At 55.8% G+C, this 17,019-nt stretch overlaps 5 protein-coding genes across 5 annotated transcripts; 2 read left to right on the forward strand and 3 right to left on the reverse strand.

The window, feature by feature from the left end:
* Positions 1–2,967: 2,967 nt before the first annotated feature.
* EV422DRAFT_168209 (uncharacterized protein) lies at positions 2,968–4,227 on the reverse strand. Its single transcript, XM_053065064.1, has 3 exons — positions 3,696–4,227; positions 3,150–3,438; positions 2,968–3,082 (listed from the first exon to the last, which is right to left on the reverse strand). Exons 1-2 carry the CDS (start codon positions 4,102–4,104, stop codon positions 3,224–3,226), a joined length of 624 nt encoding a protein of 207 aa, XP_052923433.1. The 5' UTR covers positions 4,105–4,227; the 3' UTR covers positions 2,968–3,082; positions 3,150–3,223.
* Positions 4,226–6,632, forward strand: EV422DRAFT_537108 (inhibitor of growth proteins N-terminal histone-binding-domain-containing protein). The gene is made up of 10 exons (XM_053070886.1): positions 4,226–4,459; positions 4,545–4,557; positions 4,670–4,713; positions 4,779–4,973; positions 5,254–5,437; positions 5,509–5,659; positions 5,723–5,897; positions 5,990–6,004; positions 6,073–6,168; positions 6,236–6,632. Exons 1-10 carry the CDS (start codon positions 4,421–4,423, stop codon positions 6,239–6,241), a joined length of 918 nt encoding a protein of 305 aa, XP_052923434.1. The 5' UTR covers positions 4,226–4,420; the 3' UTR covers positions 6,242–6,632.
* On the reverse strand, positions 6,621–12,017 carry EV422DRAFT_537124 (WD40-repeat-containing domain protein). Its single transcript, XM_053070888.1, has 23 exons — positions 11,908–12,017; positions 11,787–11,832; positions 11,579–11,696; positions 11,340–11,495; positions 10,765–11,018; positions 10,417–10,681; positions 10,129–10,340; positions 9,933–10,056; positions 9,709–9,861; positions 9,537–9,620; positions 9,384–9,470; positions 9,241–9,318; positions 9,047–9,133; positions 8,834–8,961; positions 8,670–8,767; positions 8,407–8,594; positions 8,247–8,345; positions 8,069–8,184; positions 7,650–7,939; positions 7,349–7,579; positions 7,195–7,271; positions 6,912–7,124; positions 6,621–6,839 (listed from the first exon to the last, which is right to left on the reverse strand). The coding sequence occupies exons 1-23, from the start codon at positions 11,951–11,953 to the stop codon at positions 6,777–6,779; spliced, it is 3,213 nt and encodes a 1,070-aa protein (XP_052923435.1). The 5' UTR covers positions 11,954–12,017; the 3' UTR covers positions 6,621–6,776.
* A 121-nt stretch (positions 12,018–12,138) lies between these two features.
* Positions 12,139–13,321, reverse strand: EV422DRAFT_537134 (uncharacterized protein). The gene is made up of 5 exons (XM_053070889.1): positions 13,144–13,321; positions 13,021–13,057; positions 12,715–12,919; positions 12,556–12,641; positions 12,139–12,484 (listed from the first exon to the last, which is right to left on the reverse strand). The coding sequence occupies exons 1-5, from the start codon at positions 13,195–13,197 to the stop codon at positions 12,339–12,341; spliced, it is 528 nt and encodes a 175-aa protein (XP_052923436.1). The 5' UTR covers positions 13,198–13,321; the 3' UTR covers positions 12,139–12,338.
* A 240-nt stretch (positions 13,322–13,561) lies between these two features.
* Positions 13,562–15,504, forward strand: EV422DRAFT_508019 (uncharacterized protein; the record flags this gene model as incomplete). The annotated part of the gene is made up of 3 exons (XM_053068707.1): positions 13,562–14,083; positions 14,108–14,898; positions 14,976–15,504. The coding sequence occupies 3 exons, from the start codon at positions 13,562–13,564 to the stop codon at positions 15,502–15,504; spliced, it is 1,842 nt and encodes a 613-aa protein (XP_052923437.1).
* Between the last annotated feature and the right edge of the window lie 1,515 nt (positions 15,505–17,019).

A 17,019-nucleotide genomic window follows, 5' to 3' on the forward strand; every position in this document is an offset into this window, starting at 1 on the left:
AAAGCGTGGGGATATTCCTGCAGGCGGTCGTACCCAAACCTCTCTGGGGGCGGGTGCGGCAGAGGACAGGCGGGCGAGTTGTTTGTTGTTGGTGGGGTTGACGGCAAGAGTATGGTACAGTGGTGTGTTTTTTTGTTCGTGTGTCGATGCGAGGAATGCTAAGGTTTGTGTTTCTCCAGACGCACTGACACGTGGTTGGCGTTAGCAATGAACCCCATCATTGGACGAGGGGACATGATGCGATGGTGCAAATGGGGATCGGCGGACGGACGAGGGTGGGTCGCCTGTCGGCGGCGATGGTGTCTGGGAATCAGCATGATGTGCGGGATGCTGCAAGCGGGTGGAGAGGCGGCATCCTCCTCGTTCTCTTCGCGGCTGCCCTTCGCAGGTGGATGAACTACCGGTGGACAACACTTGCAAACAACCTGACGATCACGCGCCTTTTGCGGAGGCCTGCACCGTGTGCAAAGGTGTTCAGCATCCGCAGCGTCCAGACCCCTGTCTCGTATGCGTCGACGGTCCCGGTTCGCTTGAAAAGCCGCCACAGCGTTCCCAAAACGTGCCCCGATGCACTGTCCGGGACTCCTTCCCTTTCAATGGGCGATTCAGGGGGATTTTTCCCTCCACCATCAGCAACCTCGCTCCCCAATCCGCGTCGCGCAACTCATCGCTCTCATGGAAGTCCTCCTCTACAGGGGCCACAGAGAGACAATCTCGCAAACTTTCCCCTGCGCCCATGTGAGGCGCGCATGGTGTGCGTCCGGGGTTTTGGGATCGTGGCGATCGCGGCGGAGAGGAGGTTCTTGAGGACGGCGTCAAGGGCGACGGCTTAGTCCGGCAGGGCGGCGAGCTCTTCGTCGGCAATGACGATTGGCCGCGGTTGCGGTTGCCGTCGTGAAGCGGCAACATGGGCGCGGCTGCTCGACAATCGCTGCTAGTCGTCGCGGCCGTCCAACCCAATTTCCATCTCCCTCCTTCGCCTTCCCCTTCCCTTTGCCCCTACCTCTTCGTGTTCGTCCGCACCAACGCGATTGAGGTCACCTGTTTCAAACAGACATAGAGAGGTTAGGCTTTGACGAAAACGGAGCCACATAGGACGCTTCCATTGTCTTCTCGTTGGGGAAATGTCATTGCAGCAATCAAGTCACTCAGACGGCAGGATCGTAGTTGGCGACATCAAGCTCGACGTATTCCAAAAATTCTTTTGATTCCCAGTCCAGTCCTTTTGCTCCGTCTATGACAGAAGTCGTGTGAGCGATGTTTTAACGCCAACGGAATTGGCGCTGACCCAATCTTCGTTGCTCTGCGTCCTTGGAACTCCAGGCAGCGATGTGCCGATCAGTGTAGCTTTACGGGCAAACCTCTCCGTCTCTTCGGCAGCTCCCCATCGACACTGACCGCTCGCGGGGCCGTCCCTTCTGGGTTGCAAGAAACAACACTTCCGTTGTGCTACGCTCGGCGCATCGGAACGTCCAGACGATCTCTCGGTGCACTTCGCATTGATGCGCGTCTCAACCCTGCCCTCCAGCTGCCCTCCGTGATCCCCCCACCAAATCAGGGACACTGTATCCACAAGGTCGTATCCCCCCATGGTCGGTTCGCACATTCCTTCCTCTCCAAGAGAGAATCTTGGTGCCCGCCGGTCTTTGAACGCGGCGACACATACCGATACTCCTTGGACATAAATAGGGGGCGGGGAGTGGCGTGGACCCGCCCTGTCGCCCCGCCATCGCCGTGGGGAGATGTCATCGACCGTATTGGCGACCCAACCCTCCTCGACCTACACGTCACGCCGCCTCCTCCGCTTCCTCAACCCCCTTCGCTAAACTCCGTGGAACCATCGTTCAGCATAATTTTTCATGCCCAGAAGCCTTCCCCCAACAGGGAAGCCCGATGGTCGCCACGCACCGCAATAGAGCGTTCCCCGCCTGGCATGCTCTTGTATGTTTGAGGGGACGTGAGAAGAGAAAAAGGAGTCTCCTTTCCGTAGGGGGTCCGAACTGTCTTGGTTTCCTGGCAAAGGGGTTTGGGTTCCCACGCCCGAGTCGACTCGCCCTCGAAGCCCGCAATTGTTCTAACCTCAGCTCCACCGCTAAACGGACGTCAGGTACGATGAAATGTGTCCTCAACCCCGTCTCAGAAACCCCATTTTCTTGCATGAGTCTGGGTATGGGGGGGAAACAACGACAAGCGGTACAGATACGGACGGCGCCGGGGGCAAAAATCTGTGGAGGGTGGATTGACAGGATGCCCGTCAGTACAGTCCTTCCGTTCACTTCGAAACAGGCCCGCCGTCCAATGCTATCCACTCGGAAGAGCAATGAAAAACAGGTTCGTTCAGCTCGCCTGGCGACGTTAGTGTACATACAGTTTTCGTTCAATGCCTCACTTCGGGCCTTGGTATTCGGCAGATGAGCGCCCTTTGAGGGTGTTCTGGAAAAAACACAGGCTGCCAGCCCGGGGAAACTCCACGGCTACCTAAAGGCAAATAATCTATGCACCGCATCTTCTGACGCGCATGTGTCGCCCCTCTGCAACAAGTCCAACACCGCGCAAAAAGTCTTTCCATCAAACATGCCCCCATCTATTCATAAAGATGTGCCCCCGTATTCCTGTGAGCCCTCCATTCTATATGATATCACCGTCGCCCCTCATGTGTTCCTCGCTGGGCTCGGGTGCCAGGGGTGCCTCCCCATCATAAGACAAAGCCGTCCTCCCCTAAAACCTGCCACTACCTCTAACATTCTCCCGGCCATCTATCTCTATTCTAATCGCTAACCCCCTCCCTTCCTATCCCTAAACAGCAAAACACCCCCCGCCCTGACTCCTCTTGTACATCTGTTCCTCCACATGTGCCAATAAAGTGTTGAGACAGATAATTTGGGCGCGGCGGTGCATGCGGGCTTGTTTTGTTGCTGTCGAGTCGGTGACGAATGCGAGTGTTGTTGGTGGGGTTGGGATGGTTGTAGTGTTGACTGTTGAGAGTGTTGGGGTGCGATCATTAAGGTTGAGTTGGGATGAGCGTGGAAGGGTTGGGAGGGAACTCACTGAGTTGTTTGAGGCGTCGTTTTAGGGTGCGGTTCTGTGAACGGGGCGTTGATCGTTAGCCATAATGGATCGCGACAGAATTTGAAGCATGGTAGGCATACCGTCAAGCCGCCTTCAACAGATGCCGTGGTCGCTACACGGAAAAAAGAACCGATTATAATTCCCCTTCCATCCCTCATGGAATACTTTCTTTGCGTGACTCACAGCTACTAGCACTACTCCCACTCGCCACCGTACTCCTCGACTCTGTCCTATCCGCCCTGACCAAATTCCCCGGCGGTTTTTTCTGCTTCGTTTTCGCTACTGCAGTCGCTCTAAACGTGGATGTCGATGGCAACGACACGGTGCTTCTGCTGCTGCTGTTGCTTTGAGACGCATGTTGAGGCTGCTCTAAAAACCAAGGATGTTGGGCAGCGGTGAGCGGAGTGAAGGATGGCCGAGCGAAGCGAAGCGACAGATGAGTGATGGTGGGCGAAGCGAAGGTTGATGGGGGTTAGATGGTTGGAAGGTCGGATAATTAATGACACCCTGCTCGCTCCGCCGGCGACGAGGAGGTTGGCCTGCGTGGATGAGGGGAATCTTGCGCCTTTGGCGCAATGTGGTGCTCGCTGAGGCTCGCTAAGAGTTGCCTCCGTTCGGCCACTCACCATGTGTAGAATCCCTCCCCACCCCAATAATCTTCCCATTAATCTCCGGCATAGACCTGGGCCTCCATCCCCCCCCACTCCCCACATTCACACCTGCCGGACAAAACGGACGTCGTTTATTCTCATCTTTCCGTCGCGGTTTTGGTTGCTGCTGTTTTTTCGTTAATTGCCGTGATGGAACACATAGACCGGTAAGGGAGCGGCCTCCGCCGGGCAGGGTGATGGATGGTGTACGGGAGGATGAGAGGGAGAGACGTTTTCCGCCGAGGATGAGGGTGGTGGGGACTTCTTGGGTGTTGGTGGGGAGGATGACGGTTGGGGAGGCGTATGCAGCGAGCATCTTTGGCGATGACTTTTGCCCAAAGGGGAATGGGAGGAGTGGGGACACTACAGCGAAGCGTGCAGGCATATACAGTAGGACAGGGTATCAGCCTGCTGTGCGTGCCAGTGGGGAATAGGGAATAGCTTGGGCGCTTCTCGAGGTCCCTCTTTGCCTAACGCCCTGTGAGCCCTTTGCTGAGTGAGCGTGGGAAACTGGAGAGAATGGGCAACGGGGCGACTTGCGACTTGGACCGACGACGACGGCTGTGCGCAACCACCACCCTCACATTAGCACTCACTCTGCCCCAACCCTACAACAACCCCAGCAGCCCCGCTGAAACCCAGCCAGCGGCAGGACTAGCGCCAAAGGAGCCCCTACACTCCCCTCCCTCTCGAGACTTCGAATGACTCCTGCACCAGCAATGGCCCTCTTATACCTAGAGGTACCCTCACCCCTACACCCTTCCCACTACTACCCCCACCATACCATATCGCTGCTAACACCCACCACCCCTCCCTCGTACGCAGGACTACCTCGACAGTAAGCACTCCCCCACCTTGCCGCTGCTTGTCAAAACGACCGCCGCGCGGTGTTTCCTTAAAACGTGGGACAGTGTTCTTACCATTCCGTTGTTATGTAACTCCCCCCGCAGCGATCGAGTCCCTCCCAATTGAGCTCGGTCGAAACTTCTCCCTGGTTAATACCCCCTGTCTCGTCTACGTACCAATAGCCATTCCGAATTTACTTATTTCCATGTTCAGATGAGAGAACTCGACTCCCGCGCCCACGACGCAACAACCCGCATATCAACCGATACTAAGAAGTTTATGGATGATCTGAAGGATTTGAACCCAGAAGAGGTGGAAAATAGATTGAAGGAGATTTCGAGGTGTTTGAAGGAGACGCTTAGGCATGGGGAGGAGAAGGTCGCGCTGGCTGTTCAGACTTATGAAATGGTGGGTGCGAGAGCCGAGCGATGGCGAGCCCCTCGATTGGCGAGCGTTAGCGAGTCACGTTAATTAGCGAGCGAGCGTCAGATCTTTTAGCGAGCAAAGCGAGCTACGCTCCTGCCCACCGCAACCCAACCTCCTCACCGTCGCGAGCGGAGCGAGCAGGATGTCGCTTCTTCCATCAACCAACCTTCGCTTCGCTTCGCAACGCTTTATCCATCCACACTCACTCCATTCGGCTGACCCACTTTCGTTCGCTTCGCTTCCCTCCTTGTATTTTTTGCAGGTCGACAAACACTGCCGCCGGCTAGACGACGACCTTTCCAAATTCGAAGAAGAGCAAATGACCGGGCCTAAAGCCTACGGATCGATGAACGTCGATGTGTCCTCCCACAGCCGCGGATCCACTGCTTTCCAAAAGGGTGATAAGCGTGGCTTACCCGGTGCGGGTGGGGAGACGCCCAAAAAGAGTGAGTTCGTGTGATTGCGCATTTGCGTTTTTTGAACGGTGGTTGACCATGGGATCGATTTTATACTTTAGAGCAAAAACGGGGCACGCCACGTCTGGAGGATCGCTCGACACCCAAACCGGGGAACGACACGCGCGCGTCTTCGGTCGCTGACAGGGACTTGGTGTCGCAAAATAATAAGAAGAGCTCGGCGGCGACGCAGGGGAAGAATACCAAGAAAATGTACGGTTGTTTGCATCCCTTCCTATCACACGCCCAGACTTATCTCATAACATTTTTTGACAGTGTATCAACAACCACCCACCCAACCCTCGATAAACGTCCAACGGCAACAACGACAACAACAACAGCTACGACGGGTGCGGGGTTGAAGGATAAGATAGTGATGGATTTACCGATTGATCCGAACGAGCCGACGTATTGTATTTGTGGGCGGGTTAGTTTTGGGGATATGATTGGGGTGAGTAACGGAAGGATGGTGGTGGTTATTGTGGGGGTGGTTTGGTGATTGGTGGATGATGCTGACTATGTGGTTTTTTTAAAATGATTTAGTGTGATAATTCGGATGTAAGTTTTCTCCTCTCGTTGCATGTACAAGACATCCTCATATGCCAACCCCTTTTTCCCACACATAGTGCGACCTGGAATGGTTCCACTACGAATGCGTCGGCCTCACCGCGCCACCTAAAGGGTCGTGGTTCTGTCCCGCGTGTGCTGCTACGCATAAGAAGGTGGAGGCGTTCCATTCGAGTGCCATTTGCGTCGTTTATATACTCATTCTTTTGCTCGATGTTGTAGCGATGAAGAACAAGCCGTCACGACCTGGCGCATGAGCCACGATACCCACCCCACCCCACCCGCAAGTCGTTCTTTTGCAACCTGTATATGTTTAAGCCCCCGCTTTTTTCGCTCACCCCCCGCGCCGACTCCACCTGTGCGCAGGCCGTATAGTCTTGTGAAAAAAGCATTGAATATATCGCGTCTATCCGGCGCGCCTTTCACAGTCCGTCGATTTCAGACTTGTGTTGTTTTCTCTGCGTGAATGGAAAGTTGAACGTAGATTGAAGACGGAGACGGGGATGGGCCGCTTCATCGAGGCTTTGGACAGGAGCGGCTTGCTGATGGGGAGAGAGGGTAACGAGAGGACGAGTGGTCCGGCAGCCGTCTGAGAGAACAATCCCAGTTCCATTATGCATCACACACATCGTCATTGGGGTAACACACAAAGTACAGTACAGCGTGATATATACACAACGAACAGAGGTACTTTCATCTGTTAGGAGCGGGTCGGAGATGATGTAAAACCACGGACGCTCTATAGCTATACAGATGGGGGATCTCAATCGGCCAGTTTGATCGCATTCTGTTTCCCCGCCACCTGCGGGATCCCCCGTTCCTTCCTCTACGCCCACAAAAAATAGTTAATAACCCCATCCAAAAACATCTCAAGCCGGGGCGGAACACCCAAACCTACCAAACTCGGCAACCCCCCCGTCTTCCCGCCCACGGCAACGTCGACGCCCGCCTTGTCACCCGCGCCCCTCCGCTTCCCACCCAGCATGCTCGGCACCTCGATCTGCGCGAGCGGGTAGTATGCGAGCATGTGGTATACCGCCGAGGAACTGACGTTGAGGCGCGGGCGCGGGGGGTGCGGTTTCGTCGGGGGGCGGAGGGCGAAGTGGTGGGCCTGTGAAGTCATCATCGGGGAGCGTGAGAGTGAGAGGGGCGGAGGAGGTTTCGGTGATATTAAGACGTACCTTTGTCTGCGACCCGCCACCCGTCAAATCAGGCGTAACAGTCCAATCCGCCGCACATTTTCGGCGTTCGTATACATCTGGTTCCCCCAAAACAGATGTCAGAAGCAGAGCCTTTATCTTCCCAGGGCCTTTTGGAGTATTGAACTGGGCATACCAAACCATTTCGTCAAAGCCTGCATCCGGATCGCCCGCACCCGCATCCGCTTGATATCCGCCATCGCCGTCCCGCCGCGCGCTTTCCCGCCCGATTCCAGAGGTTGTGACTCGGCCCGTTCGCCGGGTTCAAAGATCTGCTGATTGTCGGGCGTCGAGGAGGCCGACGACCGGTCCTCGGTCGGTGAGTCTCCCTCCTTCGGGTCCGTCACCTGCCGCGGTGGGTCGTCGTCTATGCGCACCCATCCAAAACATCATTAAAATCCCCAAACCATCATCCGCCCCGCAACCCCTTTACTCACCGCCCAAAACCGCACTCACGGCCCCGGCACCCCTCAACCCCCTCCAACTCTCAATGACATTCTTCTTCAGCCCCTCCTGATGGCGCACGATCATCCGCATGTACTCCGCCTCCATCCGCGCCGCCTGCTGCACGTCCTCCGGGTGCGGGCGGTACGTGGACGCGTCGCCGAGGATCCACGGCGTGTCTTGCCCGAAGATCCCGATGTGGGTGCCCGAGAGCGTCCAGACTCGGATCGTGCAGTCTTTGGAGCATGTGAGGATGATGTTGTGGACGTTGGCGTAGTTGACGCTGCGGAAAGAACAATCGAGTAAGGACAATCGATGCAGGGTGGGGTTTTGGGACAGATGCGATGTGGATGGTGTGTGACTCTGACTCTAGGGGGGATATGTTATGAGTGGGGATTGCGAGGCGGCATACCTGGAGATACTCTGCATATGCGCCCTCCAGATCGTCTTCTGCACACAGAACGGGTCCCCGTTCCCTCCTCCTCCCGGGGGTCTAGCCGCCAGCGCGGCGGGGTTGACATCCAACACCTGTGCACATCACAGCCCCGGTCAGATGACGGGCTAGAGAAAGAGGAGGTGGTGACACGTACCCTAACATGCCCCTTCGACCCGCCCAGGATAATCAACCCCCCATCCGAGCTGATCGACATCACCGTCAGGCCCTCGTCCTCCGACGCCTGGCAGTTCATCTACCCAAGACCATTATATATCAGTACCCCAAAAAATTCCCCCGTTAATGTATGCACGAACCTCGAACACCATCCCCCCCTCCCCGGCATCCCACGCCCTCAGACACCCATCGGCATGCACGGACACCAGCACGGGCACCTTCTTGGACCGCCTATCGAGCGAGGGCATGAACACGATCTTTTCGATCGATTTTTCTTCTTTCGAGCGGAGGTCCAGGAACGGTTCCGAGAGGGTCAGCTTCATGTAGCCTGCGCGGGGGTGGGGGGTGGTGGGATGAGGTATGTGGCTGTGGCTGTGGGTTCTTTTTTGAGGGGCAAGCTTACCGGACTCGAGACTCCAGATGACGATGATCCCGTCGACGCTTGCGGTGGCGAGCACCGAGGGCGGGGCGAACGCGACCGAGGAGATATCATCCTGATGTCTATTCCACAACGGGGAGATCAGCATCCCCCGCAGATGTCGTGGGGTGTGACTCGAAAACTCTTACCCCCGATGCGTCCCCGCCCCGCCCCCATGCATGATCCGCACCGGCCGCGCCTCGAAATGGCCCGGGTCGTCCAGGAATATCGTCACTTTGCGGTCCCAGCCCACGCCTACGATGAACCGGTTTGCTCCCTAACGCACAGTTCACATTCATTAATATCGCTGGAGAGGAGGGGGGAAGGGTATGTTTTGTGTATTTTGGTTTTGTTTTTTTTACCATCTCGACGTAGAGCACGTCGGTGACTTCCAACGCGTTGTCTTTGTTCATGCGGCGGAGGATTTGGCCGTTGTTGAAGTTCCACATCTGCGAAATCAGGGGGGATGTCAGTCATTGTGTCTCACTGTGATGGGAGAAGGAAAAGACATGGGGACATGGGTATGGGTATGGGACGGCATGGGGATGCAACGCACCTTGATAACCCCGTCCCGACTGCCCGTGACGAGCCGGCGGCCGCTGCGGTCGAAACACATTGCTGTGATTTCCAGTTTCTGGCAGAATATCCTACATCAGTTCATCGGGAGTGAAGGGGCCGGGGGGAGTGAAGCTGCCGTACCCCATGAGCGTTATGATACGAGAACGCGCGCTCGCCCGTCGCAATGTCCCAGATACAGATCGTGCCGTCCTGCGCGCCGCTGACCACCTACAAAAGTAGAAGATGGTGAGCGTCGGGTGTGCTGAAGATGAAAGGGGGGAGGGGACCGTTTACCTGATGGAAGTTCTCGTTGAACATGGCAGCGACGACGCCAGCGTCATGGCTCCTCGACACAGCCGCGCGATGGGTTTTATACAGCTTTACAAAACAAAACCCACACCACGGTTCATCAGCGCCCCCGATTCTCGTCCTCAAAAGACAAAGTCCTCGGCTTTCCGCACGGTACCGGCCAACTCTGCAACTTCTCACTCCCCATGACCAGCTGCCCGTTCCACTGGTCGAAGAAGATGGCCGAGATCAGGTCGTCCGGTTTCTGCGGGATCTTTTCGGCGAGCGTTTGCATGCAGTTGAGGCTGCGGGCGGACCAGATCTTTATCACCTGGTGGAAAGATATCACCGTTAACGGGATGAGGATGATGGGGGTTGGGAACAGGGGGTGATTGTACGAACCCGGTCCTCGGACAGGGAGATGATATGCCCTTCCTCGTGGTTAACGCAGATGTTAGCGATCGCGGCGGTGTGGCCGTGCAGCGTGCCGGCGGGTTTGGAGAGAACATATGGGTTCCACAGCCGTCTGTCACCGGAACCCATCACTCATAAGTCCCCTCACATCCACACACATCCATAACGGTGTCCCACGACATACATGATCTTATCCCTCCCGCCCGTAACCAGAAACGATGGGCGGCGACAAAACTCGAAGCATTTGATCCCTTTGGGCACGTTGACGCTGCGGAAGCTTTTGCGCTCGATGTCGCCGATGACGAGGGAGCGGATGCTTTCGGGCGCGCAGGAGATGAACGCGTTGATTTCGGGGTAGTAGTGGACGCGGGTGACCCAGTCGTTGTGCACTTTTCGCTAAGAGATCAGAAAAGGGCGGGTTAGTGAGTGGGGGCATATGATGGGAAAAGCGGGGGGGGGAGATGAGGCATACACGGAGGAACGTAGCGTTATGTTTCTTCAACGAGTCCTTTTTGCTCAGCTTCAACGGGGAGAGTTCCTCGTGGGCTTCGTTATCGGTGAGGAACTTGCGCGTGATGTTGAGCACGTTGACGTAGCCGCCTTCGTCGCCAAAGAGGATAAGGTCGCGGTCTTCGTCTAGGTGGCCTCCGTAGGCGATGCACAGCGGGTTATGCTCCAACTGCCCCAGCGTCACGACCAGGCGCGGCTTGACGGAGGCTATGTCATGTACGCAGAAACTATCCAGGGGAATCACAAGTCCGAACAGATCAGCAAGGGGACAGATTTCCACAACACGCACCTCACACGCACACTTACTCACTGTCGATCATCCGTCACCGTAATCAACCGATTATGTTCCGCCAGGTACACCGCATCAGCCACCCACGCATGGCGATTGAAATCCTTGGCGGCGATGATCCGCTGCAGTTTCAGGGTGGAGGACCAGTAACAGACCGTCCCCTCGCGGCTGACGGTGATGTATTTGCGCTCTTTGGCGATGTAGTCGATGTACCGGATGATGTCCTTGTGCGGGGAGTTGAAGAGCTTGCGGACGCGTTCGTCGAAGATGCTTTGCTATGAAAAAAAAGAGGGGCAGAAACGTTAATAGGGGACCATGGATGAACGATACCCTGCTTCCCTCAGCTTGCTCGTACGAGGATGTTGGACGCGAGATGCAGATAGAACCGATGCCAGGTCTCAAGTATCCCTGCGACCCGCCTCGCTCCCCACAGGTTCCTCGCCATCGCACGATGGAATCAGCTTCCCCATCCTCGAGCAACCCCGCAGTGTACCACCCGGCCCGCACCTGCCCGCCTCACCCTCCTTGTCCCACGCTCACGGCTCGCCCCAGCCTTTTGTTTCCCGCCTCCCCCCTCTCCTCTCCCAAATACATACCGCCTCGGAATTCTCCTTAGCCCTACCCATCATATAAGTACTAAACTCATCCCAATCCACACTCCCATCGCTGTTTGCGTCAATCTTCATAAACAGCATCGTCATCTGGTCGTGTGTTAGGTTGCCGCCTACTACAATGCCAAACACCTCCCTAAACTAAAAAAGAAAAAGAAACGACTCATTCTATCAGTCATGGGGGTGGGAGGGGGAAATAATAAAGGATGGGAATGAAGACGCACCTTGTCGATATCAAACCCGCCTTCCCCCGTCTCGTCCTCATGTTCCTGGAAGAGCACCATGAGCTGCTCGAAATGGTTCATGTTCATGTATTGTTGCACGTCGACGTTCATTCCCGTCCTAACGAACATCACATCACGTCACATCATATGTCAGTCTGCGAATCGTCGTCGCTCTTTGGAAGTTTGAAGCGGAGATAACTGGACTTACTTTCCCAAACCCCGCGCAACGCTTTTATCTGCTGCATTTTCGGGGACTGGTGCGAAACAGATAGGTCGTTTGGTTCAAGGGTCTGCACGTGTGCTATGAGGGACGGTTATGCGGTAGATACCTTGATTGCTTGCGGGTCTGTCTGTGGGATCTGCCGCTTGGCTCATTGTGTGCGTTAAGTGTTTGAACGTGCGGCTGTCGTATGTTGTCTTCCACCGGGTGGTGCAGTAGTTGCAGTTAGTTGCAGGATCCGCTGTCAGTTTCTGGTTCCTCCGCCAAATGACAGGCGCGTATCGCGTATCCCCCTCAACGGACTTTTCTGAAAAGACCTAGATACCGTATGTACCGTTTCCTCTGATTCTTATCGATGCGTTGCAATGGCCGCATTACCCTCATTTCATTCACTGCTCCTATCACGACAAGTATGTACAGTGTGGCCTTTGTCCTCAATTTCGTGAATCCTTATATACAGCAGACGCTGTTCCCGCGAGACTGTCTACATCCGCCCTAACACGCCGTATGGGTCGAGATCAAATACTGTACCAAAAGCTTCTACCTCCCATACGCCTGGCCTCCCTCCCCACCTTCCTGTTGATTCCCATTCTCCTCTGCCTGATGCTCTCCCTCCCCACCATCTTCCTGTTCCTGCTGACTTGGACCGAACTCCTCATCCGCCCGCCGTGTCACATTGAGCCCCTCTGCATACACAGACTTGACGGATAAGAAGCCAAGGATGAGGTTTGCCAACTATTCGCCGAAGACAACTTACCCTGTGACACTTTGATCTGCGCAACGGTCGGGCCGTCGCCTTTCCGCTTGTAGTAGTGCAGCTTCCCTTCAACGATTACATAGGCTCTACAAACCCCAAACCAATGCCTCAAATCAACCAACACAATCGTCTTCATCTCCCACAGAAGTCCATTCCTACCCCTTTTCAAAATCCTTCGGCAGCTCCTCTCCATTAAACGAAATCTGATGCCACAGATTAACCGTCTTCCATCCACCCGTCTCTTTATCTTTCTTCCGCTCTTTGGTGACCAGGGGGAATTTCCATATGCAGCCGCCGTTTTTGAAGGTCATCCGCTTGGCGTCTTCGCCGACGCTGCCGAGGAGGACGACTTTTTGGTAGTCGGCTGGGAGGGGTGCGTGTCGTTAGAATCCGGTTGATTATAGTATATGTGCCGAGTGATCTTTTTAGGAAGTAGAAGTCTCCAGGCCCGAGACCGGGACTTACGACGAAGGAAGGCGGTAGGAGTCGTCGTTGTGAAGGACTAGAGTGAAGGAGATGTCACCCCGTGAGACATCTTGGCGGAGATGACCTGTCACTGGCGGGCGTGCTTCACCCTTCGAAACTCACCCTTGTCTGGAACAGGGCGGTAGCGACGCGGCGGCGGGCCTGGACAGAGAACATTTCGGTTTGGAGTTGTGCTTCCGAAGGGCAGTGTGAGGGTTGTGGTTGTCAGGACTCTGTCGAGTGGAGGTGAGACGTCGTGGCGCGGGGTGTTCTTCGCGTGAGACTTCTTTCCCTTGCGTCGACTCCGACCACTTTAATGCCGCAACATTAACCTCATTAACCCTCCCCTGTTCCCCACTCATACCATCTGCAGGCGGCTCGCTTCGTTTTGAATATTAACTTCCCTTGCAAGTACATACCCGCGGGGAGTCGTGGAAAGGAACTTGCAACACTACGGTTTTCAGTGTGAAGTGGACATCCATTGGCGGCCGGGAGGAGGACGAACAATGCCGCACAGCGCTCGACCAATATCACTAGCAACATGACCACTAAACAGGCGTCGTTGGGCAGAGGGAAGGTGGTGGCGGAGAGGTCTCGTGCGCGGAAACGGCTAACAACGCATTTCATACACAATTACCGACGGCACCCTGCGACATGGACATTCACACTTCTCGTTCTCCTCACCCTCTTCGCCATGTTTCCCCCCGCCCGTGGGCAATACTCAAACTCTGACACCAAGGACAGTGACACCGTCGCCATAACCGTCGCCGTACGAACCCAACGGGACCTCTCGCTCTCACTCCCCGCCAACCGCGCCTCAGGCGCCGGACTCGTCCTCGACCCGCTCGTGCTCAACGGGAATTACACCCTCACGGCGTTCGCGCAGACGCAGCGGCTGCTTTCGGGATTGTTTCGTCGTATTGTGTTGGATTTGTATTGGGATAACCGTCGGAAGGCGTGGCAGACGTGTCCGGTGGCGTACTCCGACTCCGTGTGGGATGAGGCGATCAGATTGGGAGCGGATGCGGCGATGGCGAAGGAGATGAGTATGGGGAATGAGACGGTGTGTTCGGCGGTACCATTGCAGGCAGGCACGGTGGTTTCTGCGTTTCCGACGTGGCTGGCGTCGCAGGAGAACGGGGGATCGCAGAATACCGTCCTGCAACTCATTCTGAATCTACATGATCTGGGAACCACGTACGACGCATCCATCACGCCCGGCTCGACACGGAACCTGTCCCAAACCATCTCGTCAAACAAAGTCTACACTCCCGTGATGCTCAAAGCCTTCCGCGACAGCAACGCGACCGACTCACCCTACCACACCATCCCGCCAAACACCGACCCAACCCTACCCATCGCCGCCCGCTGGCCGCTCGGCAAAGACCTCGTCGCAAGCGGCACCCAAGTCCTCATCGCGTTCGGAACCAACAACCTGAATGCCACCTCCGGCTACGACACCACCGCCGACGCCGACTTTATCTTCCCCGCGGCCGAAATGTCCGGCATACCCCCCCTCACCACCGCGGATATCTACCCTGGGTCCCAACTCACATCCTGCGCAAACCCCGGGCCGGGGATCGCGATGCTCGGCACCGGGTTCGATCTCGCCAACCCGAACTTCACCGCCTCCGCCGCTCAACTCGCCACCTCAACACGCAACATCTCCTTCTCATGGCCGTACGTCGCGGAATCGACCGCGAAGCCTTTTGACCAGGCCACGGTAGAGAGAATATTACAGTGCGGGTTTTTCCCGCTGTTTAGTGTGGGCGTGCCGCAGCCGCTGGTGCAAGCTAGTACCTGGTCGTGGGAGGCGAATCAGCCGGCTCAATGGAGGGGTTATGATTGTGCTGTGATGGAGCGGGATACCGGGAAGTGGTTCGTATCACATCATCCCATGCGTTGTCCACACTCTCCAAATAGCTAACCCACCCCTCTCTCGCTCCCGTTTACAGGACAGTAGACCGCTGCGACACCCACCACCCCGTCGCCTGCCACCTCACCACCCCCAACCACACCCTCTCCAACCCCTACACCTGGTACATCCACCCCACCCCCCTCCCCTTCACCTCCGCCACCACCGCCTGCCCCGCCCCCTACACCTTCACACCCCCCGAAACCTCCCCTCAATCCCACGCCCTGCACACCCTCCTCCTCTCCACCCCCCACACCCACATCTGGATCTCCCTGCACCAGCCTTTACCGACATGCTGGGTGAACGGGTTGACGGGGAGTTGTCCGTATACGGTGACGGACGATAGTTATCAGGCGTATGTGGGGGCGACGCTGAAGCAGGGGATTGTGATTGTGGTGCTTGGGGCGGTTTTTGTATTCTTTAGATGTAGGAGGCAGGTGAGGGTGGCGAGGGGCGCGAGGAGGAAGGCGGAGGTGGCGAGGATGGTTAGGGGCGTGGAGGTTGTTACTGTGCCGGTAAGGCTTTCTCTCGGTCATGGGGGAGGGGTGTGCGAGGGTAGCGTGGGCTGACCCTTATCTCGTTTTAGGCGTGAGTGTGGGCCAACAGAACCCGGCGACGAGCCTTCCCAGTCACGGATCCGATGGCAAACTCATACCCGCGAACGTATGCGCGGAGTAGACATCCACTCGCCTCCAATTCCACCTGGCCTACGCCCCGTATATACACGGCTCCCACCCGCACCCGACACCGCAACACAACAACCCAGACACATCCACCACCTCCATCCGGGCCAATACCAACACAAGTTATTCCATCTAAATTATTACACACAACGCAGGACGGAGGGTACTCACGGCGCCGTTGGTGGTGTGGGAGTATGGAGGGTGCGTGTGTGCCGCATCTCCGGTCATTGGTCATGAACCTCTCTGCGTTGACGCGAATACCTGTTTGCTTCGTGTACAAATATCGTCCGCGACCGATCGAATTATACCCTCGCGCATTATCTGCCCACAGACAGTCTTCCGCGTCTGTGTCCTTTCATCGACGAATATTTTGGTCTGGAGGGCAAGATGCGTTTTCGGGGGCGATGATGGGTTTGGGGAAGCAAGAATGGGAGTTTGTATCGTTTCTTCGTTTTACGTATACATCGATGGGCTGTAGGTGACGGTTTCGTTTGATTGTGATCTGCGGGAATGTCCAGCCAGACGCACATGCATGGGTACATTGGGTAGATGCAGTGCGGCTCGTTTAGGTCCTTCTTTCGTACCGATTTTCGTGCCCGGACCGGTACTGTGGAAGAACACAAACAGTGCACCTTCCCGGCGTGCCTTTATGTGGTGGGCGCTAATATCAAGGGGAATCCGCGAACGCTCCTTCGGAATCATTATTTCACCAAACATGATATGTAAAAAGCGATGTCCCACATGCAACAAGGATATTGGTCGCCGTGCATTCGAACGACACTTTTCGGACTGTCGCACTTGGACGTGCGAATGGTGTCCATCCACGTACAACAACAAGGACTCGTACAACCATCACATCGTGAAATGCGACCAGAACCCTGCGTGGGTCCCCTTGATCTGCCGTTTTTGCCAGAAGGAAAACTTTGCCACCGCAAAGACCCTCTCGAACCATGAAGCAAAATGTACAATCTGTTGCCATAAAGCAGGTCGCCCACGAAATTAAGTGAGTGTCCGAGTGTCCTCGCCGCTGATCATTGCATCATACGAGACCCCTAATCTGAACTGAATCTGTCACTGTCCTAGGCAACCACTGCTGGGGCCGACTGCGCACGGCCAGGTGCGACCTGCTTTATGGCAACAGAGGACATGTCGAAACCGAAGCCCACATGTCGCCATTGCAACAGAGAGTTCAAGAGTGCAACCTGGAGAGACAAACATGAAGCCAAGTGCGACGAGGAGCAGTGATGCTTTGCAGTATAATGACAACAAAGAGTTATGAACGTAATCCATAGGGCGGGAATGGTGTTTGGTAAGACCGGGGGTGTTTGTGTTGTCTGCTGACTTTAGCCTCTACATCAGTAGGGTTACCCGCTATGAACTTACACCGGGAGGATCGGTTCC

The sequence above is a fragment of the Fimicolochytrium jonesii genome, assembly GCF_025526975.1.
Source record: "Fimicolochytrium jonesii strain JEL569 chromosome Unknown EV422scaffold_21, whole genome shotgun sequence".
NCBI lineage: Eukaryota > Fungi > Chytridiomycota > Chytridiomycetes > Spizellomycetales > Powellomycetaceae > Fimicolochytrium > Fimicolochytrium jonesii.